Raw genomic sequence first — 27462 nt, 5'->3', positions numbered from 1 at the left:
AATTTCTGTATCTTGATTGGAATGATGGTTTTGCTGATGTAGACATTTGTCATACTCAAGGAAGTAAAGATTTAAATATCTCTGCATTTTATCAGATGTAAATTATACCTCAATAATGTTGTTTTCAAAAAGTAAAGCAAAACAAAACACCTAAGCCCCTCCACAATGACCAATCCCCACACCTTACTCTGTCTCCTAAGGGAAGACACAGCAGCTCAAGGGTTTTCACCTCTGATTTTTATCTTTCTCTTTGTTTTTAGCTCCTAAGAATTTCTCTTACATTTTTATGAGTTCAGTCCTGCAATTTAAAGAATGTCTGTTATAATTTATGGAGCTGGAGCATTTCTAGGTGTTTATAGTGGGAGGGTTTCCAGGTAATAGGATCCACCTTTTTGGTGGAAACACAAGTCAAGTCAATTAGCAGTTTTGAAACCCTCAAATAAATGTTGGCCAGAGAACATGGCCTCAAATTTAGAAGAATGAGCTGACTCGTAGAGCTGGATCATAGAGCTCTGCTATAGATACCTATATAAATAAACTATTCATTCTTTCATTCATTCAGCATTTATTTATTGTACTTATGTGCCGGGCACTGTTCTAGGCAGTGACCAAAGTTCTTAATGGGACTTAGATTCCAGTGGAGGGAGATAGACAGTAAACGACTATGTGATGAGTCAGATTGGGATAAGTGTCAAACACTAACTTGTTTTATTTTAACTCAGCATTTCCCAAATATATTTTACTATGGAATGTCCTATAGCACACAGTGTGAAAAACATCAGTATAATAGAATTTCAATTCAGCAGTGTATAATTTATGTGATCTCAGTAGTTTTTATGAGGTAGAAATAATTAGTACTTGCTTTATAAGGTTGTTATGAGGAATATATGAAATAATATCTGAGAAATCCCTAATGGAGTTCCTGATATCCAGTTGATAGTTCATCTTAGCTCCCTTCTCTGACTGTGAATATATTTGTTTAGAGAAAGACACCGTGTACAGAGACAGGATTGATAGAGTCCTTGTTAATCTTTGTGTGTAATTTTATCAATAGGAAACTGTGGAGATATAAATTTAGTACGACTGGGGCCGGAAAAGTCTATTAATAATGAAGTTCTAAAATTCAGTTTGGACAGCCAAGTTAACCACAGAATGAGTAAGTACTAAATAAGGTACATACTAGCAATATCTCTTTTTTTTTTTTTTATAGTAGACAGTGACTTAGATTTTAAAGGTAATTTGAATACCTAGAGATAGTCTAGCTTTGGGAACTAGTTTTTCTTTACATTGTGTTTGCATATGTGTGTAAGTGTGTTAGAACTGGCGTATTATCTATTTACTTATTCATTTTAGAAAAGGACTTACCTTGTCATGTTCAGGAGATGCATAAAAGAAAAGAGTTTTTAGATCATCAACTAGATGAGCTTTCCCGCCAGCGTGCTTTGTGCCGAGGTGTAAGGGAAGTACAGGTATGTAAACATTTCTTGATTAGTGTTCTTTAAATAATAACTCAGGTATACAAACTTGTTGATGCCATACTTTTATTGGGAATGGCATAATTCATATACAAAAATGTGTATTACCAGTTTTTAAATTGTATATCTTACATCGGGGGTTAACAAACTTTTTGCATAAAGGGCAAGATAGTATTTTAGGCTTTGCAGACCGTATGTTGTCTGTTGCAACTACTTAGTTTTGTTCTCGTAGCATGAAAACAGTCATAGACTGTACATAAACGGATGGATGTATCTGGTTTCGATACACATTTATTTATAAAAACAGACAGCAGGTTGAATTTGGCCCATAGGCCATAGTTTACTGATCCCTGCTTTGTATTAAAGCTATACAACATTTATTAGTCCTTCAGTTGCAAGTTAAAGAAACCCAACTCAAATTAGGTTAGACAAAAAAGGTGTTTATTGGCACATATAACTAGAAGAACCAGGAGTGAACTAGCTTCAGCATGACTGGATCCAGAGGCTCAAATGATGTCATTTCTCCATCTCGTAACTAGTTTTTCTCTATGTGTCAGCTGTTTCTTCTCCAGGAAAAGATGAGTGCCACCATCTCTAGGTTCCACCACCCCAGCTTACAAACCCCAGAGGAAGAGAAGATTTCTCTCCTACATCCATAAATCAATCCCAAGGAAGAACTGGTTATTTCAGGGGTGGGCAAGCTGGCCCAATCTCTGTTTTTAGGGAAGCGGGTACCAAGATTTGCCTAGCCTGTATTATATGTCCATCACTGTGGCTAGAGGAAAGACTGGGGTGTGATTGACAACCTCATTAGAACTGCTTAAAAATTAATAGAGGAATAATGCTGCAAAGGTTGGAATGCTGAGCAAACAGAAGTAGCATCCACTCAGTCCACTGGACCTGTGTCTTAATGCAGTGATACAGAAAGTGTTTCACAACTGCACTGTAAAGAGAAAACCGGCTATGTTAATAGTAAGCTTTTCATTGATTTAAAAATATAGACTTACTTTTTTAAAATGTGGGCAGCCCATTAGAAAATGTTTAAAAATGCTTAGTTTAGTTTTAACGGTGACATCCAAATGTTTTCCAGAGGCGAGAATTAGATGAAAAAATTGCCCAAGTTTCAAAAGAAAGGCAGGAACTTGCATCTAAGATTAAAGAGGTAAGTAGTTCACCTATAGCATTTTTTTTTTTAAATTATGACATGACTTAGCTTATGTACTTTCCTCAATTACATTTTTAAAACTTTTTATTATGAACAATTTCAAACATAAAATTTTAACCTACAAACGGATTCTTACTAGAGATTTATAAGAAAAAAGTGATTATAAATTATGTTTTTCCTGTTTTAAGTCTGGGTAAGTGTTTTAAAAACCTTCTTCTTAGGTATACTGTCTCCCCTTCTCCCACTGCAAAAAAATTTTTTCCTCTAATGAAAATAGATTTGTAGCTGTTTTCCCTATTTAAAAGGAAGAAAGAAAATCACAATGTGTGGATTCAAGTCACATGGCATTGATGGGGCTTGGCATAGGAAAGAATAAGCATATTTTTGCAATTCTTAATTTAAAGCATAAACTCTTTGTTCTTGTTTTTGATTATAAGAATTCTTCTATAACATATATAACTTTGGGTGTAAAAATAGCAAAAATAAGATTTAGGCTGATTGAAGCTGGAATGAGCCAGATGTATGTTCTGATCACCAGAATGCTGCTCTAATTAAAACAAGCAGGAGTCAGGGAGAAAGGGTAATATTGACTGGTAACGTTATTAGTATTTATGAGCTGGAATTTTTATTAGCCTTCTCTGTGGAGCTCTGGTGGCACAGTGGTTAAGCAGTTGACTGCTAACCAAAAGGTCAGTAGGAAACCCTCTGGGGTAGTTGTATTCTGTCCTATAGGGTCACTAGGAGTTGGCATCAACTCGACGGCAACAGGTTTTTTTTATGGGTATGTAACAAAATAAAGTAGAATTTAATGTATATTTTCACCAACAGTTTTTTTAAACTAAAAATGAAGTGGAATGTTTTTTAGTAGAATTTTAAGCGAAGCCCAAAATGAATTTTTGGGAATTTAAGAATGAAGTCCATGTTCATGTGTTCTGTGGGCCATTGACTTAATTGTGCCTTGGCAGTTTAACTCACTAGATTGCTGAAGGGGTATTTGACAAGGCTTTAACCTGTGAGCACCAGAGGGCCACAGTTGCATCTTCCTCCTAAAGCTCCCATGTAATGCCTTGGAGTTCATGGTTGAGTATATCATATGTGCAGGGATAAGCCATTACTACTTCTCAGTAGCAGAAATAGGCACATTGACTAATAATAATCCCAGTTAATTAGTTTGAATGCTAAATTGTATACATTGTAAGGTGCCATTCATATCATCTGGTTTCATCACAGTATATTGTGTTATAGAAACAGACCAGAGTTGTTTTTCTTAATATGGAAGTAGAAAGGTCCATAGATATTTTTGTTGGTATTAAAACCAAAAAAAAAAAAAAAACCCAGTGCCATCGGGTCAATTCGGACTCATAGCGACCCTATAGGACAGAATAGAACTGCCCCATAGAGTGTCCAAGGAGCGCCTGGTGGATTCGAACTGCCGACCTCTTGGTTAAGTAGCCGTAGCACTTAACCACTATGCTACCAGGGTTTCCTTTGTTGGTATTAGACTTTATAAAAGAAAGAACAACGTTATTTACTTTAAAAATTAATAGAACAAAAGGTACGTTGAAGCTTATTTCTAACCCTAGCTTTACTCAGATATTTGATTTACTACTCAGTAGAATTAATCGGTGATCTCTACTTATTCCGATACCTATCTAAATACATCTGGTTTCAAGAAGAATTATAGTCTGTGTTGACCAAATCAAACCCTGAATAGATTCTTTTTAATGTGCTTAAATCATGTTCTGAGCTTAGACTTCAAAGCCCGGTGTTCTTCATGGTGATTTTTTATTATCTTGAATGTTTCTGCTGTTTTTTACCTGTGAGGTTTTCTTCTGTTACTGAATATTATTTTGTCACGTAATAAATGCTGGATGTTTTATAGTAAAAATAGGCGTATCATAGTAAGAGTATGTGTATAACTGAAGATTAACCTTTATTTATTCTTTTAGGTTCAAGGACGCCCACAAAAAACACAGAGTATCATCATATTAGAGTCCCATATCATCTGCTGCACATTGAGCACAAGTGGTGGTTTACTGCTTGAGTCTGCTTTTCGTGGGCAAGGGGGTGTCCCCTTCAGTTGTGTCATTGTTGATGAGGTCAGTGAGCAGTCAGCCATACAACTTTGACTAATACTGTGAGAAGTATGTCATATGACATATGTCATATGATGAAATAATTGAAGGAAATTTCATTGAAGAGAAACTTGAGTCTTATGATTGAAGAAGCCTATTGAGGCGCCCTGGTGGCAAAGTGGTTAAGAGCTCAGGCTGTTAACCAAAAGGTTGGCAGTTCAGATCCACTAGCCGCTCCTTGGAAACCCTATCGGTCAGTTCTACTCTGTCCTGTAGGGTCTCTGTGAGTCAGATTCGACTCGACGGCACACAACAACAACAACTGATTAACAAGGAAGAATGATTTGATGCGGTGGGGGGTAGGGTTTATACAGTTACACCTAATGTGATTTCTGAACGTCAGAGAGAAAGTTCTGTTTTCTAGAGGGGAAAAAGTTCCATCACACTCTTGCCCAGCCGAACAAAGAACACAAATCCAAGGTATATAAGCCCTTCTCATTTGTGACTGGTGCTCAAGTAGTTACTGACTTCAAAATACACCTTTTTTTTTTTTTTTAAATTGTACTGTGTAGAGGTGTTTTTGTTTGTTTTCTAATCGGCCAAAATTCTTACTTTGATATTTGGTGCAGAAACATGAGTGTTGTACTCTTCTGAATAGTTAGAACTTTTATGAATTAGAATAACCATATGTGGATAAACTGAAAGCAAAGATAATTAAGAATAATTTCTCCTTTCTATATTACCAAGGCTGGACAGTCTTGTGAAGTTGAGACGCTTACTCCACTCATCCATCGTTGCAACAAGCTCATCCTAGTAGGAGATCCTAAACAGCTCCCTCCCACAGTCATTTCTATGGTAAGTTTCTTTTATACTCATATTGCATTAAAGTGGAAGGGGCTTTTCATTTTCCAGGTTAGGAGTAGTCTTTCTAGAATTATCAACTTTTATTTGGAGGGAAAAATAGGGAGTGAGAGAAGAGAATCACTGAGTCTTTATTAGTAAAAAAAAAAATCTCTGAAAATGTACCTTTATTCATCACTGTGCTTATGTGAATATGTATGGCAGGAACGGTGTTAAGAGTCAGAGACAAGGGGCTACGTGCCTTTGGATTTTCCTTTGATAAAGGTGGTGTCCGGATATTTTAAGGGACCGTATCTAATGTATTTTAATAATACAAGCACCAAAACAATAATAAATGAAAAACTTTAAAAGCAAAGAAAAGAACCCCAACCTCCTGGTTTATATTTGATTATGCAAAAATTTACGGAAAACATTGTAAAGAGAAATTCTTTTTGGAGTACATTTCCAGTGTTGGTATCCTGTAGTACAAGAAAATGTCTGTGTTCCACATACATTCTGAAAGGGAAGGTGACAGGAAAAGAACAGGGATTAATTACAAACTCCAGAAAGATAAGCACTTAGCTACTTTGTGATCCACTTGACTTTGTTATTTTTTTTTAATCCCACTAAAAATGGCTTGTAGATGTGTACATCAGCCTCAAGATTCAGTATATGTTTTGGGTCATTTGAAGAAACCTAAATCATGGTTTGAAATTTAATGAAATTTGTATTTTTTTACTGATAGATTATCTGTACAAATACGGAGAAGTAGGTGCATAAATGGTCCCAGAGGCGCTATCATTTTAGAAGCATTTTTGTGTTGTTGTCTTTATTGTTTATTGACTTTGGAATTATTCAGAATGATAATGTAGTTCTTTTGTGTGACATCTGAACACATGTGTAGGTCATGTGTAGCCCAGAAGCACACCACTTGCTGAGGGAACACCTGTGTCTGTAAAAAAGCATTGCTGTGGGTAACTTTGTTCATGGAGAATGGTGAAGAATGAACTCTATAATGCATTTCTTTAAATAATACAGTATTTCAAAAATTCAGTGATTTAACTTCTTGGAAGAGCCCCTCAGCCTTTAGAGAAGAGGGATTGCTGATGGGCCTCAACTTTATTTGCTACTTTGGTGATTGATAAAAGCAGCAAAAATGGGAAAAACCCATTCCTGTTTTTAAATTAATACTGCAAAAATAATACAGGCTTATTGAGAAAATAATTATAAAGTTAATTTTCTTAATATATGTTTCCAGCCATCTATTTCTAGGGATAATTACTGTGAACAGCTTAATGAGTATTTTAAAGAGAATTGATTTTTCTGGGCATTTGGGTGTTGATTTTTCAGTCTTAGTTCATTGTAGTGCCAGCCTAATTCAGGCACTATTCTAGGTGCTGAGGTTATGACAGTAAAGAAAACAGGTAAGAATTCCTGCCCTCATGGAGCTTACATTTTAGTGGGTGACAGTAAATAAATAAGTTATTAAAATATGGTATGTCAGCTGGTGATGAGGTTTGTGTATACGTATGTGTCCATGTCTGTGTGTAAGGTTTTGTTTTGTTGAAAGATGGGAGAATCATTCTGTGTAGAACTTGCTTTTTTCAGTCAGTAAATAGATCAGGAACATCCTTCTGTGTCAGAATTTAGAAAGTACCTCATTTTGTAGGATGAGCTTGAGTTTTTTCTAGGAGTAGATGTGTTGCCTTGTATAAGTCACTTTTCTTTTTCCCCAGTGAGAACATTCAAAAATAGGTTTTGGCTAACTTGAGTAGATAAACTTTTGGGGATGTCAACGAAATTGTCAAATGGCTACTGATATTTATCTTATCTAGTTTTACATACTTACTAAAAATCATAAATAATATATTAAGAAATAATGCCTTTGTTTCTGCTCAGTTTGTGAAATGGGTTTATTCAAACTATGCACATATGTCTTTGATGCCATTATCTTCAACATCATTCAGTCATCTTAGTGCAGTTTCTGGAGCACAGTTTTAGTTCTAGATTATTTTAAGATACAGTACTTTTTTGAATCTTTGTATGATACTGTTGCTGAAAATTACAGCCCAAGATACAGCTATGAAAACATTAAGACCGTTTTCTTTGTCTTTTATAGTTTAATGTTTTTCAAATTGCAGGTTATAACCCATAATTGGGTTTTGAAATCAGTTTAGTAGGTAGGTTGTCTTTCTCCACCACTAGAGACTGTGAGACTTGATCTTATTCACCTTAGCAGTCTCAGCACCCATATTTTAGGTGCTCAGTATGTATTAGATGGATGATGAATAAATTGTTCTTTAAAAGGCTTGTTCGTAATGACATTCAACATTTCTGCTGTGAGGACGTACTCTGGAAATAATTGTTAAAATCTGTGTTAAATATTTCTTTGCTTCCTTTATTATTCTTTCCAGTGACCTCCTGTTAGCTTCAAGAATAACATCAGTTGTGGTCATTCAAGATAACATCCCTTTCATAGGCATATGTGGATGTTCTGAATAAGGAGAAGACACCTCACTTTATATTCAAGATATATTTGAGTTTTGGAGGATTGGTATCAGAAACATCTCCATTCTCTGAATCTTTGTTAGTAATTTTATGTCCCCTGAACCTAGCCATGTACATATGAGAGCTCAGTAATTTTTATGGTGGGAAAGTATAAATGAATTCTTGGAAGCTGTTGCTTTGTTTTCCCCTCTCAGAAGGCACAGGAGTATGGCTACGACCAGTCGATGATGGCTCGCTTCTGTAAGCTGCTAGAGGAGAATGTAGAGCACAATGTGATCAGCAGACTGCCCGTTTTACAGCTCACTATCCAGTACAGGATGCACCCAGACATATGCCTCTTCCCTTCTAATTATGTTTATAACAGAAACTTGAAAACAAACAGGTCAGTTCCATTTACTGCTTGTTAGTTTATTTTATTTGTAGGTTTAGCTGCTTAGAAATAGCCATTTTACCATATTCCTAGGTCTTGTCATGAAAAGCATAAATCACCAGCTTTTTAAAAATTATTTTCTCTAATTATAAAAGCCATACATATTATTGTGGCAAATGAAGATAAACAAAAAAGAAAAAAAAAAAAATCAACATTTATTCTACCAGGGAAAATCATCGGTAACATTTTAGTATATCTCTTTCCGGTTCTTTTTTAAATGCATATCTTCTTTTACTTTTTTAAAATTTTTGAAAAAAGTTGAGCCATACTTTCTAATGTTCTATGGCTTGCTTTTCTCACTATATCACTTACAAAGGAGTCCTGGTGACACAGTGGTTAAGTGCTTGGTTGCTAATCTAAAAGTGGGGGTTGAACCCATCAGCTGCTCCACAGGAGAAAGATGTGGCAGTCCACTTCCATAAAGATGACAGCCTAGGAAACCCAATGGCGCAGTTCTATTCTGTCCTATAGGGTTGCTATGAGTCAGAATCGACTCCATGACAATGGCTTATATCACTTACTTACAATCATTAGTTATATTTTAATTAGTAGATAGATACTATTCCTAGCACTAAAATGAAGTCAGTTTTTTACCTTTCACTAATACACACCTAAAAAAAAAGTTTCTCCTTGTGCCCTTCCTTTCTCTAATCTCTCCCCTACAAAATGATAATTAAAGTAAAATGTAACTAAACTTATGTTCTGCATGGTGGCTGCTTTTTTATAGAGTGACTGAAACCAATCGATGTTCATCAGACTGGCCATTTCAACCTTACCTTGTGTTTGATGTCGGAGATGGTTCAGAAAGACGGGATAATGAGTATGTTCTCCTCTTCCTTCAATTCCCAAAGATGATCACAGAATTGTTACATTGTTTTGTTCAGATGTGTATTAAAAACATTTTCTATACACATTTATCTGCCTACTGCCAGGGCACAGTCATTTTCATTTAGCTGGATTGTGATAACTCTTTTTTTTCATATATTACTGATGACTTTCTTTATATATTTGAGCCTTTTAATTTTTTTAATAAATGTGTATAATGAGGAGAATATTACCTAACATGTGGTAAACACTTGAGATCACAGCAATGAGGTAAAACAGACACAGCCCCATTGGAAGGATATTGCAGTCTAATAGGGAAGACAGACAGCATTCAGCAGGTGAGCACCTGGATAATTTAGTGATCCAGTTGGGTTAAGTGTTGTGAAAGATAAGTGTATAAATTTAATTGGATTAAAATGTGAATAGGAGTAAGGAAGAAGAGATGGAGGGTAGACAATGCTTTCAGGATATTGGGCTGTGAATGAGGGAAAGTGTCCAGGCAGTCTGGGAATGACAGCAAAAAGGAATGGTAGTGTTGCTAGAGTGTAAAAACTTAAGAGGGGTCAGGGGTTCTTGCGAGAGAGCACAGGATTAATAGTCTGAAGGCAGCATTTATTAGCACAGATACAAACCCCACCCCTGTACTGTGAAGTATGAGGAAGTACAAATTCTACCTTTGTATCATGAGAGGGCTGCAGGGCAGATGGTGTTCTCAGGTGAGAATCAGGTACTGGTTAAGATACAGAGGTGAAGGGTGGGAGCATTCAGTGAAGAAGTTAAAAATACAGAAGAGTTGACATGGGATTATAATATCAGAGGTACAATGAAAAGGTTGTATAGTGGGGCTGGTGGAGATGGAGCAGAGAATTGAGAGTTGAGCCCCAGAGCATTATGGAAATGGAAGGCCACAAGAGAAATATTGGCCAGAGAGACTTAACCTGAGAGGTGACCAAGGAAAGTAAAGATTTAGCTCATATGTTAAGAGTTAGGTAGCAGTTTGGGTTGTCAGTATAGTAAATCTCGACGTTAGAATAGTGGGTATTTAAGGCTCTTAGGGGAACCCTGGTGGTGTAGTGGTTAAGTGCTACGGCTGCTCACCAAAGGATTGGCTGTTCAGATCCACCAGGCACTCCTTGGAAACTCTACGGGACAGTGCTGCTCTGTCCTATAGGGTTGCTAGGAGTCAGAATTGACTCGACAGGACTGTTATGGTTTTTTTGGGTTTAAAGTTCTTAAAGTGAGACAAATAAGGGTGCCTCAGTAATAAAGGTGCAGGTACAGTGCATACCCTGTTGTTCATTAGATCTAGTATGTATTGCAGGAGCATCATCATTTGGAAGATGGCATCCCAGGAGTAGCAGGAGCCCTCTTGAGGTTGGGAGTGCAGGATATATGGCCAACAAGGAGGACAGTAAGGACATGAGCCTGGTGCAGGGCCCCAAGTTGTTCAACTGTAGAGGCCCACCATTCCCATTCAATATGTTTGGATGGCATCTCAGTCATACAGTGCATGGTCTACATGGCCAGTGGTGGTGGCCCGTGCCTTGTTTTAGGTAGTGGTAGGGAATTAAAGAAGATAATACATCTAAAGAACTTTTCTAGGGGTTTAAAATATAGTAAACCTCTAATTAACGTTGGTGTCATTGTTAGTTGCCATCGAGTTGACTCCAACTCCTGGTGGCCTTGTATATAACAGAACAAAACGTTGCATGGTCCTGTACGATCTTCATGATCATTGGTATGTTTGAGTCTGTTGTTGCAGCTATTATGCAGCCTTCCAACCTTGACGGCTCATCTTCCCACAGTCAGACAGTTTTTTTATGTGATCCATAAGGTTTTCATTGGCTAATTTTCAGAAATAGATTGTCAGGCCTTTCTTCCTAGACCGTCTTAGTCTGGAAGTGCCCCTGAAGCTTGTCTACTGTGGGTGATTCTGTTGATATTTGAGATAATGGTGGCATAGCTTCCAGCATCGTAGCAACATGGAAGCCACCACAGTACAGCAAACTGACAGATAAGTGGTGGTAATTAATGTTAGCTGTTTATTATTATCATGTTCATTATTGTAAATACTGTTATTAATACTAGTATTATCCCTGCTTTTAACAGATGAAGAAATTGATGCCTAAACCTCGGTTGACTCCAAACTCTGTTGTCTCTACAGTTTCATGTTTCACTGGGCAGTTACTTTTATGTTTATTCATATGTATGATATTAAAGGTCATTGTAACAGCCTCTTTGAGTCACTGCTGGCTGAATAAATGATGAAACCTACCTGCCTGCCCTTTACTGTGATGGAAGACAAACAAAGTGGAACTTAAGTTAGCAATTGGACTGCTATTAATTTTGATATGTTTGTTTGTTTTTCATCTTATTTAGCTCATATGTTAATGTTCAAGAAATAAAGTTGGTGATGGAAATAATTAAACTTATTAAAGACAAAAGAAGGGATGTTACTTTCCGAAACATTGGCATAATAACCCATTACAAGGCTCAGAAGATGATGATTCAGAAGGATTTGGACAAAGAGTTTGATAGAAAAGGGTGAGGCATTTTTACGCTTATTTCCAGTGTTTCTGTTGCATTAACAAGAAGAGAAAGGGTGTGGAAAGAAAGAAAGAAGAGGAAACCTAACTCCAGGCAGTGACATTAGACCATATAAGGTAGACCATGTGGTAAAGCACAAGGAGACTGGGAAACTGGCTTCCTTTAGACTTGTGCTGTGTAGGAGATGGTTGCACTTGTGGCTCCGGTAGAAATGGTACCTTCTGGCGATTGGAACGTCGACATTACACGTAACAGTGGAATTGACTAAGAAACTCTCCAGGCCTTTTCCTTTAGCTCTGTGACTTGTTAATCTGAATTCTAATTCTTGTATTGCCTTTATGCATAGAGTGAATATTGTGTTTTGTCTCTTTACCTCAACAGTAAAATTAAGAATAAAATATTGGAAATCTCTTAACCTAAAAACACACAAAGTACCAAAATTGTTGATGAAGTAGAAAATGTGAATAGATTTATAACAAGAGATTGCATTAGGAATCAAAAAACTTCCAACAAAGAAAAACCCTGGACCAGCTGGCTTCATTGGTGAATTCTGCCAAAGTTTAAAGAAGAGTTAACACCAGTCCTTCTCAAACTCATCAAAAAAATAGAAGAGGAAAAAACACTTTCTAACTCATTCTGAGGCCCCAGTATTACCCTGATAAACCAAAGCCAGACAAACGATACCACAAGAAAACTACAGATCAATATTCTTTATGAATATTGGTGGAAAAGTCCTCAACAAAATACTGGTAGACTGAATCCAGCAGCATATAAAAAGGGCTGTATATACCATGACCAAGTGGGATTTATCCCAGGAATGCAGGGTTGGCTCAGCAGTGTAATGTACTGTACTGATAAAGAATAAAGGGGCGGGGGGGGGGGGTCACATGATCCTCTCAATTTATGATATAGAAAAAGCATTTGATAGAATCTGACACCCTTTCATAATAAAACCATCCAACAAACTAGAAATAGAAGGGCACATCCTCAGCCTAATAAAGGGGGGTCGTCATGAGTCTGAATCAACTTGATGGCCGCTAACAATAACATGAAAAACTCAAAGCCGATATCAGACTTATTAATGATAAGTTTGTGTGATAAGAGCAGGAAGGATAGCCACTACGTCTTTTCAGCATTGTGCTGGAGGTTCTAGCCAAGGCAATTGGGCAAGAAAAAGAAATAAAAGGCACCCAGATTGTAAAGAAAAAGGTAAAATATCTCTGTTTACAGTTGACATGATCTTGTCTATAGAAATCCCTAAAGGAGTCCACCAAAAAAAAAAAAAACTACTAGAGTTAATAAAGTTACAGGACACAGATTAATGTATAAAAATCAGTTGTATTTCTGGTCACTAACAGTGAACCATATGCAAATGAAATTAAAAGGATTCCATTTACAATAGCATCAAAAAGAATAAAATACTTAGGAATAATTTTAACCAAAGTAGTGTAAGACTTTAAGACTTGTATACTGAACACTATAAAACATTGTTAAAAGAAATTAAAGAAGACCTAAATAAATGGAAAGAAATCCTATATTCATGATTGAAAGGCTTCGTAATGTTAAGATGACAATGTTCCCAAATTGATCTGCAGATTCAATGCACTCTCTTTTAAAATTCCAACTGGTTTTTTTTTTTTTTTACAGAAATGAACAGGCCGATCCTAAAATTCACATGGAAATTCACAGAGGGACCCTGAATAGCTAAAGCAGTCTTTAAAAAGAACAAACTTGAAGGAATCATGCTTCCCGATTTCAAAACTTAACTACAAAATAGTTTTGTACTGCCATAAGGATAGACGTATTACCAACAGAACAGAATTGAGAGTTCAGGAATAAACCCATACACCTATGGCCAGCTGATTTTCAACAAGGGTGCCAAAAGCATTTACTAGGGAAAGAATAGTCTTTTTCAACAAATGGTGCTGGGACAACTGGATATCCACATGGAAATGAATTTGGACTCCTATCTCACATGATATACAAAAATTAACCCAGAATGGATCTAAGACCTAATAAAATTCATGGAAGGAACCATAGGTGTAAATCTCATGACCTATGGTTATGCAGTGGTTTCTTAAAGCACAAGCAGCAGAAGAAAAAATGGATAAATTGGACTTGATCAAAATTAGAAACTTTTGTGCACCAAAAGCCACTATCAAGAAAATAAAAAGATAACCCACAGAATGGGAGACAATATTTACAAATCTTATATCTGATAAAGGTCTAGTATCCAGAATACATAAAAAACTCCTACAACTCAACAACAACAAAACCTAATTAAAAATTGGGCAAAGGACTTGAATAGACATTTTTCCAGAAAAGATACAGAAATGGCCAATAACCGCATGAAAAGATGCTCAGCATCATTAGTCATTGAGGAAATGCAAATCAAAACCACAGTGAGATACTTCACATCCGCCAGGATGGCATTAATTTTAAAAAAAAAAAAAAAGATGTGGAGAAATAGGCGGGAATGTAAAATAGTGTCGCTGTAGAAAAGTTTTGGCAGTTCTGCAAAAACTTTAACAGAATGACCCATGTGATCAAGCAATTCTGAAAGAATTGAAAACATGCTCTTGCAAAAACTAGTACATGAATGTTTATAGCAGCGTTATTCATAATACCAGAAAGTAGAAACACCTCAAATGTCTATCAGCTGATGAATGGCTAAATAAAATGTGGTATATGGATAAAAACCAAACAAACCAAACCCAGTGCCGATGAGTCCATTTCGAACTCATAGCAACCCTGTAGGACAGAGTAGAACTGCCCCATACAGTTTCCAAGGAGCGCCTGGCGGATTCAAACTGCTGACCCTTTTGGTTAGCAGCCGTAGCACTTAACCACTACACCACCAGGGTTTCCATCTGTATGGATATATTGGAATGTTCAGGCATAAAAAGCAATAATGTACTGTTGCATGCTGCAACTTGGATGAACCTTAAAAACAATATGCTAAGTGAAAGAAGTGAGACACAAAAGGCTATGTATTTATGATTTTATTTATGTGAAGTGTGCAGAACAGGCAAATCCACAGAGACAGTAGTGAGTGCCAGGGAATGGATGGGGATTCAGGGTGAGGAATAGGGACTGACTGCTAATAGATGTGGGGTTTCTTTTTGTGGTGATAGAAATATTCTGTAATTAGATAGTGGTGGTTGCACAGTTCTGTGAATATACTAAAAACCACTGATTTGTACATTTTAAAATGGTGAATTTTATGTTACGTGAATTATATCTCAATAAAAAAAACCCAAAAACGGATACCATGAAAAAACAGTTTCTTTAAAATACTGCTGTATTAATATGTGTATTTAATAATTAAACTTTTTCCAGTAAACGTGTTTTTGTTTTTGTAAATAGACCAGCAGAAGTAGATACGGTGGATGCATTCCAGGGTCGTCAGAAGGATTGTGTTATTGTTACATGTGTCAGAGCAAATGCCTCACAAGGCTCGATTGGGTGAGTAACGGTCGTTGTTGCTTTTGTATTTGTTCGTAATCGAGGGTTGGATCCATTATCTGTCACTGTTAGAGACACCATTATTTGTTTTATTAGTTTTCTTTTATAAAAATTTATAACATGTAGGTTTTTCTGTGTGCATGTGAAATAGATCCACTAATCGGTCTGTTTCTCTTTTGCTACCTTACATGTTAACTCATTTCACAGTGTGACTCTTAGTTTATTTAATAAAAGTGGAATAAATCATTGGATCGATCAGGTGTATTTTGCAGGAACATGTTGTTCTCACATGGCATGTGTCATGCAGTGGTTTTTGCTCTTCTCTCTCTGTGTTCCTGCTTTGGCTGAGTTTGCTTCCCTTATCTGCTGTCAGTTTACTCATTGGAGATGTGAAGGACACTGTTACAGCTGACAAAAATCCCCTGAGCCTCAGGACCCAAGACTCTTATGTGATTATCCTTTTTCCTTCTCGTGAGAAGCAGATGGAATTTACAAGTTATGAATTTGTTTAATTGTTCTTTAATAAAAACAGCAAATTATGTTATCACTGCCCCCTTCTAGAGATAGCCTGCATCTATAAATGGGGACCAATTATATCAGGACCATTTTTTTTTAATAGTACATGCTTTCCCAACTAATTTGACATTTTACCTTTATCATATGCCATTTCTATGACTCAGCTCTTTCTGGGTCCATTGATATATTTGCATTTGCCTGATGTTTGTGTATTTCTGCACTACCAGTTGCCATTAAGTTGATTCTGACTCTTGTGTTTAAAAATGGAGGATGATGACACTCCTCCGCCACACCCATCCCCATCCTTTCCCCGTCCCCACCCAGGGCTGTTCTTGTAAGAAATGTACATGGAAAATGGTACCATGCCTGGCATAGTAACCCAGTTGCTGTCAAGTTGATCCCAATTCATGGTGACCCCATGTGTGTCAGAGTAGAACTGTGCTCTGTAGGGTTTCCAATGACTCACTTTTTGGAAATAGATCACCAGGCCTTTTCTTCCGAGGTGCTTCTGGGTGGCCTTGAACCTCCAACATTTTGGTTGGTAGCCAAGCACATTAACTGCACCATCCAGGGGTTCTAATAATCTTAAATGTATTTAAATTTAAGAGCATGTCATTGATCTAGTTTTTAATACTTAAAAATCATGCTGCTAAAAAGTTACAGTACTCATCCAAGTCAAAAATAGGAAATTGACAGATACATCACTTTGAAGGTTGATTTTGAAAGCATTGAGGCTTTTGTCTGTTTACAAGTTTTTAATGGAAATTAGCTTCTGTGCCAGGTAACCCTGTTCTAGGAAGTAGAGTGAGAAAGTACTATGACTTTGATAAGTAAAAGGAGCACTAGAAAAGCTGTCTAAAATACTGCCTATGTATGTCTCACCTAAGTCAATTCTGTAAAAAGAAGTCCTTCTTTTTTTATTGCTCAGATTCCTGGCAAGTTTGCAGAGATTGAATGTCACCATTACACGAGCCAAGTACAGCCTCTTCATCTTGGGACATTTGAGGACTCTGATGGTAGGTACATTCTTGGGAACCAGAGAATTCCAAAGGCCAGTTTACCATAGCTACTATTAGTGCATTGGGGTTTTTGTTTTTATTTTTCATCAAAATTGGAAATGGTTTCTAGGTTACAAAATGATAAACCTATTCTCTGTGGTTGTTATGTTTTCCAGCGGCTTCTTCGTGGGAGCCTTTATATACATAAACCACTCAGCCTTTCTTAGCCCAAAGCCCAAGTATCAAAACTAGGCTCTCAAGATAACCTCCCCTCCCCCCTTTTTAGAAATTAATTAATTAATTAACTTATTTATTTATTTTGCTGTAAGTGGAAGTTTATAATTCAAGTCAGTTTCTCATACAAAAACTTACATACACATCGTTCTGTGACCCTAGCTGTTCTCCCTATAATGTGACAGCACAATCCTCCTCTCTACCCTGTATTTCCCTTGTCTATGCAACCAGCTCCTCTCCCCCTCTGCCCTCTTACCTCACCTGTGGACAGGAGCTGCCCACTTAGTCTCATGTATCTACTTGAGCCAGCAGGCACACTCTTCACCAGTATCATTTTATGTCTTATAGCCCAGTCTAATCTTTATCTGAACAGTTGGCTTTGGGAATAGTTCCTTCCCCCTTTTTTAATCAGATCTACGTCATAGAATTGTTAGGAATGTGTATAAATCCATACGTGTGCTAGAACAGTACTCGGCACTTAGTAAACACTTAGTAAATGTACCTACTATCTGCCCTGCTTAATGCCAGTGATAGGGTGTTTGCAAGAGTGCCCTGGTTTCCTTTTTTAGCACTTACACATTTCACTTTGGTTTTTAATGCCATCAGAGTGCCTATTCCGGTATAGGTTCTTTGCTAGAACAGGTTACGTGTTTATATCTTTAGTAGACAAATTATACAGCTTAATTTGATGATTTCTGAGCTATAAAACAAAACAAAAAATCTGTTACCATCGAGTTGATTCCAATTCATATATATTTTTTTTTTTATATGGGTCAGAGTATAACTGCCCCATAGGGTTTCACAGGAGCAGCTGGTAGATGCGAACTGCAGACCTTTTGGTTAGCAGCAGAGCTCTTAACCACTGTGCCACCAGGGCTCCATCACAGCTTTAGATAGCACGTATTTGCTGTCTCACGGACAGTTACTTTTCAGTTTTTCTAATTTCTCTGTTCAGTAGTTTTTCCCCCCATTTTGGTTACTGCCACTAGAGGGTACTTGGATACGCATTCTTTTTCATTTAACTCTTCTCTTAGATCTGTGTACTTCAACTTGTGTTGTTTGCTTACTCCCTTAAAAGCATTTTTGAAAGCTATGTACTCCTTTTTTTATGTACTCCTTATTTTTAAGTTTAATATGTAAAAATTTTACCATGTTTTAGTGGCTGAAAATTTTGTTTCTAATACACGTTAACATTTTATAATAAAACTATTACATCATTAAGTGTATCCAAAGGAATAGAAAAATATCAGTATTGTTCCTTTCATCCTTGTTTCCATTCATACTTGTTTTAAGATAAAATTAAATGGGGTATATTTTATAATAAAAAGCCTTTCTATTAATCTTGTTAGTATGCTTCTCTGCCACAAAACTTTATATATAAATTGAAAGTTTAAGAAATTGTTTTTTAACTATTGGGGAAATTGAGGGTACATGGGACCATTCTGTACCTTTTTTGAAACTTGCTGTGAATCAGTAATTATCTCAAAATAAAACGTTTTTTAAAAAATTGTCTTTCCAGTGGCCGTAAGGCTCTGAGTGTTAAAAACAATTTCTTTTCAATTGAATATCTTATTATAATTATTCTTTTTATACGATTGACCAAAACAACGTAAGTGTATTAGAAATTTTGATAAATGATGTTTAAACCTGAAAAGTACAATGTTATTAGACACATCTCTTAGGATGCCTTGATTAAAGGAGACTTTGTGGACATGGCTGTTTTTAGTCTTCTCTTCTTTGGTGCCAAAAGTCTTTTCCTGCCCTGCAGTGCAGCATGTGGTGAGGTTTGGGGTGGATGAGAGGTGGTGTAGTTGTGAAGGACAGGCTGCAAGTGGCAAAAGAGCCCAAGGGCAGGGGTGGGAGCAGCAAATAGGAAGCAGGGCATTTGGAAACTGGATCCCATACAACTTTTTCACATTTCCCCTTAAAAGTTTTTGAACCTCATGGTCTCACACAAATTTGAAGACCACTGACCTTTAGCTCTAAAAAGACAGTGGTACAAAAAGACAAAACTCCCAATTTATCACCTGGTCTTTCCAACTTACTGTTTTTTGTTTTTGGTCCTTGGGGTTTTTTTGTTTTTTTTTTTTCTCCTTTAGCCCAGTTTCCCCTATAGAAATATAATCCATGATTAAAGCACTTGTGCTCTGAGAAACCAAGACTAATAGCCCCTTCTCAAAACCGTTTTTGTAATTTTAGGATTGAACACAAAGTTTAGGTGTAGTAGTCTTGACAAAAATAGCAGCAAGGTCATCTGCTTCCCATATGTGTTTCAGCCACAGGCTGAGACTCTCTAGAGGTCTCCTGAGTGAGAAAGAGATCCCGGGTCCCAGAGCCCAGGGCTGCCGCATGGCCTGTCTGGAATATGCCAGCCGCCATGCCTTGCATTTTATTTACAGGACTTCTGTTAAAGTTTACAAAACCCTTGGGGAGTCAGTATTATTACCATCGTTTACCAAATCCAAGGGGCCATTAATTATAATATGCATCAGTATTTATGTACTAGTAATATATAGCGTTTCACTTTCACTTAAAATTTTTATTTTATTTGTAAGTTTTAGACTTATTTAGACAGAATTTTATATCACTCTTTGCCTATAAAAAAAGGAAAATACAAACGAAATGAGTTGGTTGAGATAGTCCTAAAAGTATTTCACCTTCAGAATCAGCACTTCTTAAAATCATTTCCCAATTCCTAGTTATCGATGTCCTTGTTTCTCCATATACTATTGTCCTCTGTCCGGTCAAAAGGGTTGCTAATTCAGTATACTCTTGAGAGTATACTGCTGTCATCTCCATGATTCTCTTCCAGCCCTTGATATTCATTCTATAAGTTTGATTACTGGTGCTTTCTTGTCTTACCAGAAGATGTCTACAGAAGATTTTCAGACAGGAGCTGGGACTCAAGTCTTTCTTAAATGGTTTACTGACTGAAAGTTAAGGAGTTGTAGTTGCCTAGTTATGAGTTCTCCCTGGAATAGGTACATGGAAACTGCCACCTGGCTCAGAAGCATCCCAAATTTATAAGTGGTAAAATGTGAAAACTGTGTGTATTTTAGAATCAATTAAATAAAATATTATTCCTATTTTACAGATGAGGAAACAGGCTCAGAGAGCTTAAGTGACTTGTCCAAGGTCACACAGCAAGTAAATACTATGCAGCCTTACTGCTACCCTAACCCACCTTTGTGAATAGTACAGGAGCCCACACGAGGGTAGTTATCCTTTTTCTTTCCTTCAGTCTTTGTCTTTTTTTTTTTTTTCCCTCATGCTCACTCTTTGTACTTTCTAAAGAGGCCCAAGCTCTGGTGGTTGTAAAGCAGCAGTCTATTGCTGAGGAAACCCTAAAGGAAGAGAGAGAGATGCATGGAGTTGTGTGTTTTTTCTTAGATGTGCTTTCATAACTTAAGCTTCTCTAGCAAAGAGATAGAAGGTGGCACCGTATCTTCGGAACAGTATCTCAGTGGATTAAGATGTTTAGCCTTTGGGGCTTTTGGAGGCCTTTTGAGAATCTGATGACAGTTACGGGCCTCTTTCTAGACTAAATCACATGCACTCAGAAATTTGGACTTTCTGAAGCCAAGCCTTCCTGTTTCATGTTAGACCTGTCAAGAGGCAGGCAATAGTCTAGATGGGTAGTGTCCAAAGGAACTGTCTGCAAATACAGAAATGTTCTGCATCCGTGCTGTCCAGTTAGCTAACTACTAGCCACATGTAACTGTTGAGTGCTTGAAATGTGGCTAGTGCAAATGAGGAACCAAATTTTTTTATTTAACTTCAGTTTAAATTTAGCTACATGAGCTACTGGTAACTGGTACAGATCTACAGGACAGCTTACCTGGCATGATTAACAGTGATGAAAATTGTGGACGTTCTTTCTGTATTATAGGCTGTGATCAGTACACTTTTTTAGTGATATGGCTTTTTCATTCTGAATTTGGACTTTTTTCCCTTTTGGTCTTGTCTAATGAGTAGTGGATTCTTAAGAATCTATTTATGAAATTATACTTCTTATTCAAAAGTGAAAGTTGGAATCCTGTGCTTCCCAAGCATATGAGTATTTCTTTGGGGTGTAATTGTCCCTTTTCTTTGTTTCAAGGAAAATCCACATTGGAATCACCTGATTCAGGATGCTCAGAAGCGTGGTGCCATTATTAAGACCTGCGACAAAAACTACAGGCACGATGCAATGAAGATTCTGAAACTGAAGCCTGTACTGCAGAGAAGTCTGACTCACCCTCCTCCTGTAGCCCCAGAGGTGTCCCAACCCCAGGGTGACTTGCGCAGCAACAAACTAGACAGTGGACTCGCCAAGACATCTTACTCTTCTCCTCTTTGTCACAGTCCCGATGACTCCAAGGAAGCTACTGTTACTGTTACTTCAAAGGACCCTGAAAGGCCTCCTGTTCAGGACCGACTTCGGGACCCAAGACTACTTAGAAGACTGGGCTCTGAGGCCATAGAGAAACTGCTAAGAAATCCACAGTCTTTGAGCCCCCAGCATTCTGGAGCAGCAGCTCCTACAGGAGAGCCAGACTTTCCTATAACTTACCAGGATCTTGGTACTACTGTGCAGCAGTCCACTGCTAAAGTAGCCACTCCGAGCAACCACAGACCTCACATGCAATGTGGACTTCCAGCTGCTAGTACGGATGTTTCCACAAGTAAAAGGAAATGTGACCAGGAAGGAGGACTCAGCCACAGAAGAGAGACCAGGGCTTTCAGTGAAGGGGAACAGGAAATGTATAGCTCTATGACCTATCACGCAATGAGGAACTCTGACTGGGACAAGAGGAGACTGGAGAAGGAGGACGGTAGTTCAAAGAAAAGAAAGCTTTTATAGCGAAGCCAGATGACATGAACTATCAGCCACAAGCATTACTGTAAACTTACGACGACCAACTAATAGGACTATCCAGATAAGATTATTTTTTCTAAAGAAGTTTGTATGCTGTTGAAAAACATGGAAAATGTATCCTAACACCTGAGGCTCTTGGTCAACTTCAGTCCTTTTTGTTGGTTCCAAAAGCTTTCAGAGGACATTTGTGTATCAGTAATAATCTCCTTGAAGTCAGAGACTGGCTGAAAATGTAGAAAAGGAGGTCAAACTGGAGTGAATGTTGTGAAAGTTGAAATGTATATTTGTATAGCAAATAACAAAATCCTTTTAAAATTTAATCTGGTAGACCGCGTTTCTTTCCCCTGCATAAAATGTTAATCATTTTTCAACAGAACAAACTTTATTTTAAAAAAAGAGTAGCAAGAGAAGGGCAGGCCCTTTCAGCCATTGTTATGGCAAGACGGATTTCTTTAACAGCTTGAGTTACTCGGAATAACTTTTGTTAGTGCTAGTGGGTCAGGTGTCTTTTGTTCTATTTAAAAAACAACTGGAGTCTGTCTCCTGAGGAAGACCTGGTTGAAGTGCAGTTGTGTTAGGTGAAGTTCTGCTGATGTTGTACATTTGTAAACAAGGCACATTGGCACAGGATGTTACATTTCTGCGAGGAGTACATCTACCTATTTAGTGAGCACCTAGGTCTCTGTCTGAAATCCTTATTCTTGTGGAGAATATCAGACGCCTCAGCCTGTTGTCAGCTGGTGTGTCAGTCAGTGGTTACCAGATGCTAGCTTAGTTGCTTGTTAAGGCTTGCAGATTGGCAGGAGAATCTCTAATTAGTTATAGGTAGAGCCTGGGAAGCTGTATGGTAAACACCTCAAAGAATTCTGATTACCAGGCTGCTCGGGAACCACTAAAACCCACTGGGGCTGGCCAAATATTTTAGGCAGGAAAGAAGCACCTTTTTTAAAAAAAAAAAAAAAAGGTAGTAAAGAGTGTAAATACAAGGGGTTCACAACTAGAAAGAGAGTTGACAAATTTCCTGTGATCTTCAGAAACCATCTTACTGATGAAAATCTGCCCTCAGAGGATATCTGGTAGGAGTTTTAGTGTTAGAGGCGATTGTGCTTTTGTGAAAGGAAAGTGGCTCTGGTGAAGGGCGATTTAAGAAGCTTGGGACAAAGCTTCAAAGTCCACTTGTCCAAACATCCACGCAAAATGAACTTGTGAACGAGTGTACACATGTGGATGTATATTAGCAACAGTTGACAGTTACAATAACTAATGGTTTATAGTGAAAACTCTGCAGCCCATTAGCTAAGTTGGGGTCAGAAAACAAATTCCTGAACATTCGTGTGCATTATTTGAAATTTCTTTGTCATCTGCTTTTTAAGCAAAAAGGATTTTGTGTTAGTAAAAAATTCTACAGAAGTAGGCTGTAAAGAGCTTTAAGAAAACAACTTTTGGTTGCCAAAAGTTTAGATGTTCGTTCTTCTTCATTACCGTGTGTCTCTTCCACTAGTGTCCAGACTTCTGACTAATGTCTAGTGAACATTCCTGTAACTTTGCGTGCAAGTGGCTTCTTAGAGCTCTTTGGCCCCCTCATAGTCAGTCTTTGCTTCCTCTTTGTGGGTGTAGGGAGTTTTTCCTTGACAGTGCCAGTGTAACCAAGTGCAGGATGGAGACTTGAGTGCCCACTATGTCTGGGTCTGGGGCTCTGCAAGCTTCCTCTTTGTGCCTTTGACAAGCAGTCTCACTGTTAACTTTGTTTATCTCCTGCTACCTTTTCAGTGGGTACCTTTGTAAAGCCCTCCATTTAGCAGAGATTTGCGCTGGTGGCAGCTTAGTCGGAAAACTCTCTAAGCTTCTAAAGGACGCATAACAAAACCACTGGGGGTCAGGAATATCTCCTGCTCTGCTTATATTAACACACGAATTAAGAATTTTCCCCCAAATACATTTTTTGCTGCCACCCACTGAACAGCATTTTTTCCGTTACGCTTGACGCCTGTTGTCACACTTTTTGTTGACCTGTTGTGTTTATCACTCGCCTCGTGTGGTTATGCTAGAATTCTTATGGGAACTGCATAATGCTTTCTAATGAATGAGCCTGTGTCCTATGACAGCCTCTCCCAGCAGAATACAGTTGTACCTGACATTAAAATTTGAAACTTTATTGTTTCAGTTGGTAAAAGTATTTACAAAAAGCTTCTGGTATGTGTGCTGTGGCCTTTGTTGATGTGGCTGTCAGGGCAGTGTTGTTGACGGTGCTTAACCTTATCGCAGGCTGGGAAACGTGGCTGTTGGCTTCATCCTTACCATGGCAGTAAAGAAGGTGCCCTGTCTTCTTTCAATATCAGCTATTTCAACATGAGAAGATTCTACCTAAAAACATAGTTTTGTTTTTGTGTATAATTTGCCTTGGATTTATTGTGCATAGTTTAGTTACATGTTTGTGTGTATTATCAGGAGCAGATTTGATAAGTACATGTGAATAATCTCCTGTAAATGAATTTTATAACAAAAATGTACTAAATTATTTTCTAAAATTGGTTGTACAGATTGACCTTTTTTTGCTGTAGCTTTGACTCTTTCTATGCTATGAATTCATAGCTGAGATTTGGCAAACAATAGCCCTGTTGTCTTTGTTAAAACCTAAGTTTTAAAAGAAAATGGCAGAATTAAAAGTGGAAACAAAACTGACATGAATTAGGAGTTGTATATTATTGAGTTAAGGTACAAGGTTCTTACTAGGTAATTCATTTAACTAGTCATTTGATTTGTTTTATGCCAAAGTTAGTTGGTGGGGAATTTGTTTTATTCACATGTAAAGAGGAGTTTACTCTCCAGCCCCCATTCTCAGCTCAGCTTTCCTGTGGTTTCCAACTCCTTTTCGTGTTCTCTTGGCCAACTCTGGCATTCAGTTATGAATTAAAGTTTGGTCCCCACCAGAAATACGTACTCCTCATAGGCTGGACTTGGGGAGGAGATGAGATTGGAGGGAAAAATGAAGTGACCCGTGAAAGGAGCTCCCGGAGGCAGTGATGGAGGGGCAGGGTACAGATGTCCAAGTCATGGATAATTGCTGGTGGCTACAGAAGTGGAATGCGTTTTATAAAAGCAATAATTTCAGGAAATGTAGTCAGATTTGCCCACATTCGTGCCTGTTAAAAGGCACTTGACCTCAGCCTTGGTGTCTCATAATACACCCAGAGCATGTACACAAACAGCCCAACTTGGCGTGCTTTGCTCATCTGGTATGCAGACACAAATTATCAGGGAGGGTAGAATGAGATATTTGGGAGTTATGGGGAATAGTAAATTTGCCAAGTGACCTGAGGAGAGATGATTGCTCCGTGATGGCCATATAATTTGTGAAATTCATTTACAGTAGTGATACTGCAGCAGCTGTAGCAATGATTTTTAAAGTCACCAGACATCTCTTCTGACCGATGCACCCACACCATCACCACCACCTCCTGGATTTTACCATTCATTTTTTGAGAAATAAATAATTCAGGGAGGAAACTAAAATTTAGCCTCTGCTTAAATGGAATTTATAGTGTTGTGCCTCACCATAAAGGCAGCTTCTAAACACACAGGGTCCCTGTGCAACTCTTAAAAGATCTGAGTTACTGTCACTGTGTCCTACTGTACAGAAAGCATTTGCCAAGTCAAATGGCATAAACAGTGTCCGTACATGGGTGTTGAAACCTCAGAGGATTGTTGCTTTGTGTGTGCTGGTATTTAAAGCTCAGGCCCTGTTATATTTGTATACTCACTTGACTTTGTTTTTAAACAGTGTTGCTGCAAATAGAATTGTTACGTTGGTAGTTTTCAACCTCAGGGATGCACTTTGGAGTTCCTTGGTTTAAGCATAAACAAACTCACTCCTGATGATTCCGTTGAGCTGCCAGTTTTGGGGTTTGGCTCCTCTGGGGGCAGAAGGAAAGAGGAGCAGCCCTGGGAGCCCGTAGGGGTCATGTTTACCTTCCTTAGGACATCATCTTACTTGGGTGTCCTGGATGGTGAGGCCCTCCACAAAGAGCCATCTTGGCTCCACTGCTTTGGTTCAGAAGGGGGTTCCCAGGAACAGGACAGCAGGGCTAGGGGAAGGGAAACTGGAAACCACTCAGGTAACTGGAAGCCATCAAAAGGTAAGAAGGTCAAAGCCTTCCCGAGTCAGAAGATTCAGAGTGAATCAGTGTGGCCAAAGTGTTCTCAATAAAGGAACCAGTCTGGGATGTCCTCTGGCCTCCAGCAAAGAGATGCTGGTGTAGCTTTTTAAGGAAATACTGCTGCTTACCCTCCAAGTTTAGCCTAAAGAATAACTAACTGATGATATATGTACTGAGTGTTTGTATTCTGCTAGGCATCTGCGCTCCCTGTACATCATCTTGTATTCTCCCACCAACTCCATGATGACACTATCATTTCCATTACATAGATGTTAATGTATATAAAACAGGGCCAAATGGGTAAAACAACTTGCTCAAGGTGATATACCTAAGAACTAGCAAAATTGCAGTTCCAACCCAGGTCTTGTGACCTAAAAGCTCTTGCTTTTATAGCCACTATAATAAGTACCTAAGCACGGCTGAATGTCACAACTGGCCAGACAGCTTCAGAAACGGGCTTGTGGGGGGAGTTGTATTACCTGGAAAGGAGGCATAGCTCTGCCATTGCCATTGATCATGGACAATTCTCAGCCTCTTTGGACTTTCTTTGAAAACGATAGTTGGGTTTGAGTTCTCTGGCTCCTTTCACCAATAAATTCTAAAATTCCAGGCACCAATCCCTTAGGTTTGGGAGAGAAAGAGGGAAGAAGAATGTGGTGACGTGGTAATGTGTCAACTTGGGTAAACGGAATTCTGTTTCCCAGAACTACCTTCCCTGTATGTTCCCATTTAGGGTGAGCTGCAGAAACACTGCCTGAGATCTGGAGGCCAGAAATGAAGCAGCAGCCCTATTGTTCTTAGGCTTAAAATACTGGGAGAGGGGCTGCAGGCATTGTTGTAACTCATGCCTGTTACCACTTGTCTGCTGGCTTGCTGCTGTGGGGCAGCAGCCAGGCCTGCAGCTGGACCCTTTTTACCCTGCATTGTCCTTAAACTCCAATTCCTGGGTCAGGTGTGTATTTGGCTCCATGACAAAGGGCACCAGTTTTTCCTGTGGGACACTTGCATTACCGAAGTTGGAGGCAGATTGACCGCTCTCATGGGTTCCAGCTTGTCATCCGTCACCCCCACTTTCCATCCATCTTCCTGCCATAACTGCCCCACCCTCTAAACTCCAGCATCAGACATGAAGACAGCAGTCTTACAAGGATGGTTTAACCAGCTCCCACAATTGCATAAGGTCAAATCCCTGAAGTAATTAAAACCATCCCAAATGTACCTACCAACAACAACAATGTATATAATACCTTCCCATGGGTTCTGCTGCTTTAATTGAACCCTGACAGACACAGAATATGGTGGTCCCTTCTGATATTCAGGAGCCCTGGTGGTGCAATGGTCAAGAGCTGTGGCTGGTAACAAAAGGTGG

At 38.3% G+C, this 27462-nt stretch overlaps 1 protein-coding gene across 3 annotated transcripts in view; it reads left to right on the top strand.

The window, feature by feature from the left end:
• Window positions 1–24628, top strand: part of SETX (senataxin) — a 95816-nt gene extending 71188 nt beyond the window's left edge. For 2 of the 3 annotated variants that reach the window (XM_049895164.1, XM_049895165.1), the window contains exons 16-26: window positions 1055–1156; window positions 1354–1469; window positions 2566–2637; window positions 4590–4739; window positions 5463–5570; window positions 8258–8445; window positions 9221–9313; window positions 11698–11862; window positions 15232–15330; window positions 16775–16862; window positions 21178–24628. In XM_049895164.1, the coding sequence (XP_049751121.1) occupies window positions 1055–1156; window positions 1354–1469; window positions 2566–2637; window positions 4590–4739; window positions 5463–5570; window positions 8258–8445; window positions 9221–9313; window positions 11698–11862; window positions 15232–15330; window positions 16775–16862; window positions 21178–21921 (1925 nt within the window). In that variant the 3' untranslated portion in view covers window positions 21922–24628. The other variant, XM_049895166.1, reaches the window with a different exon arrangement.
• Window positions 24629–27462: the final 2834 nt, after the last annotated feature.

Source organism: Elephas maximus, chromosome 9 (assembly GCF_024166365.1).
Source record: "Elephas maximus indicus isolate mEleMax1 chromosome 9, mEleMax1 primary haplotype, whole genome shotgun sequence".
In the NCBI taxonomy this organism is placed as follows: Eukaryota; Metazoa; Chordata; class Mammalia; order Proboscidea; family Elephantidae; genus Elephas; species Elephas maximus.
The sequence above is the reverse complement of the archived record's forward strand: the minus strand, read 5'-3'. Positions and strand labels throughout refer to the sequence as shown.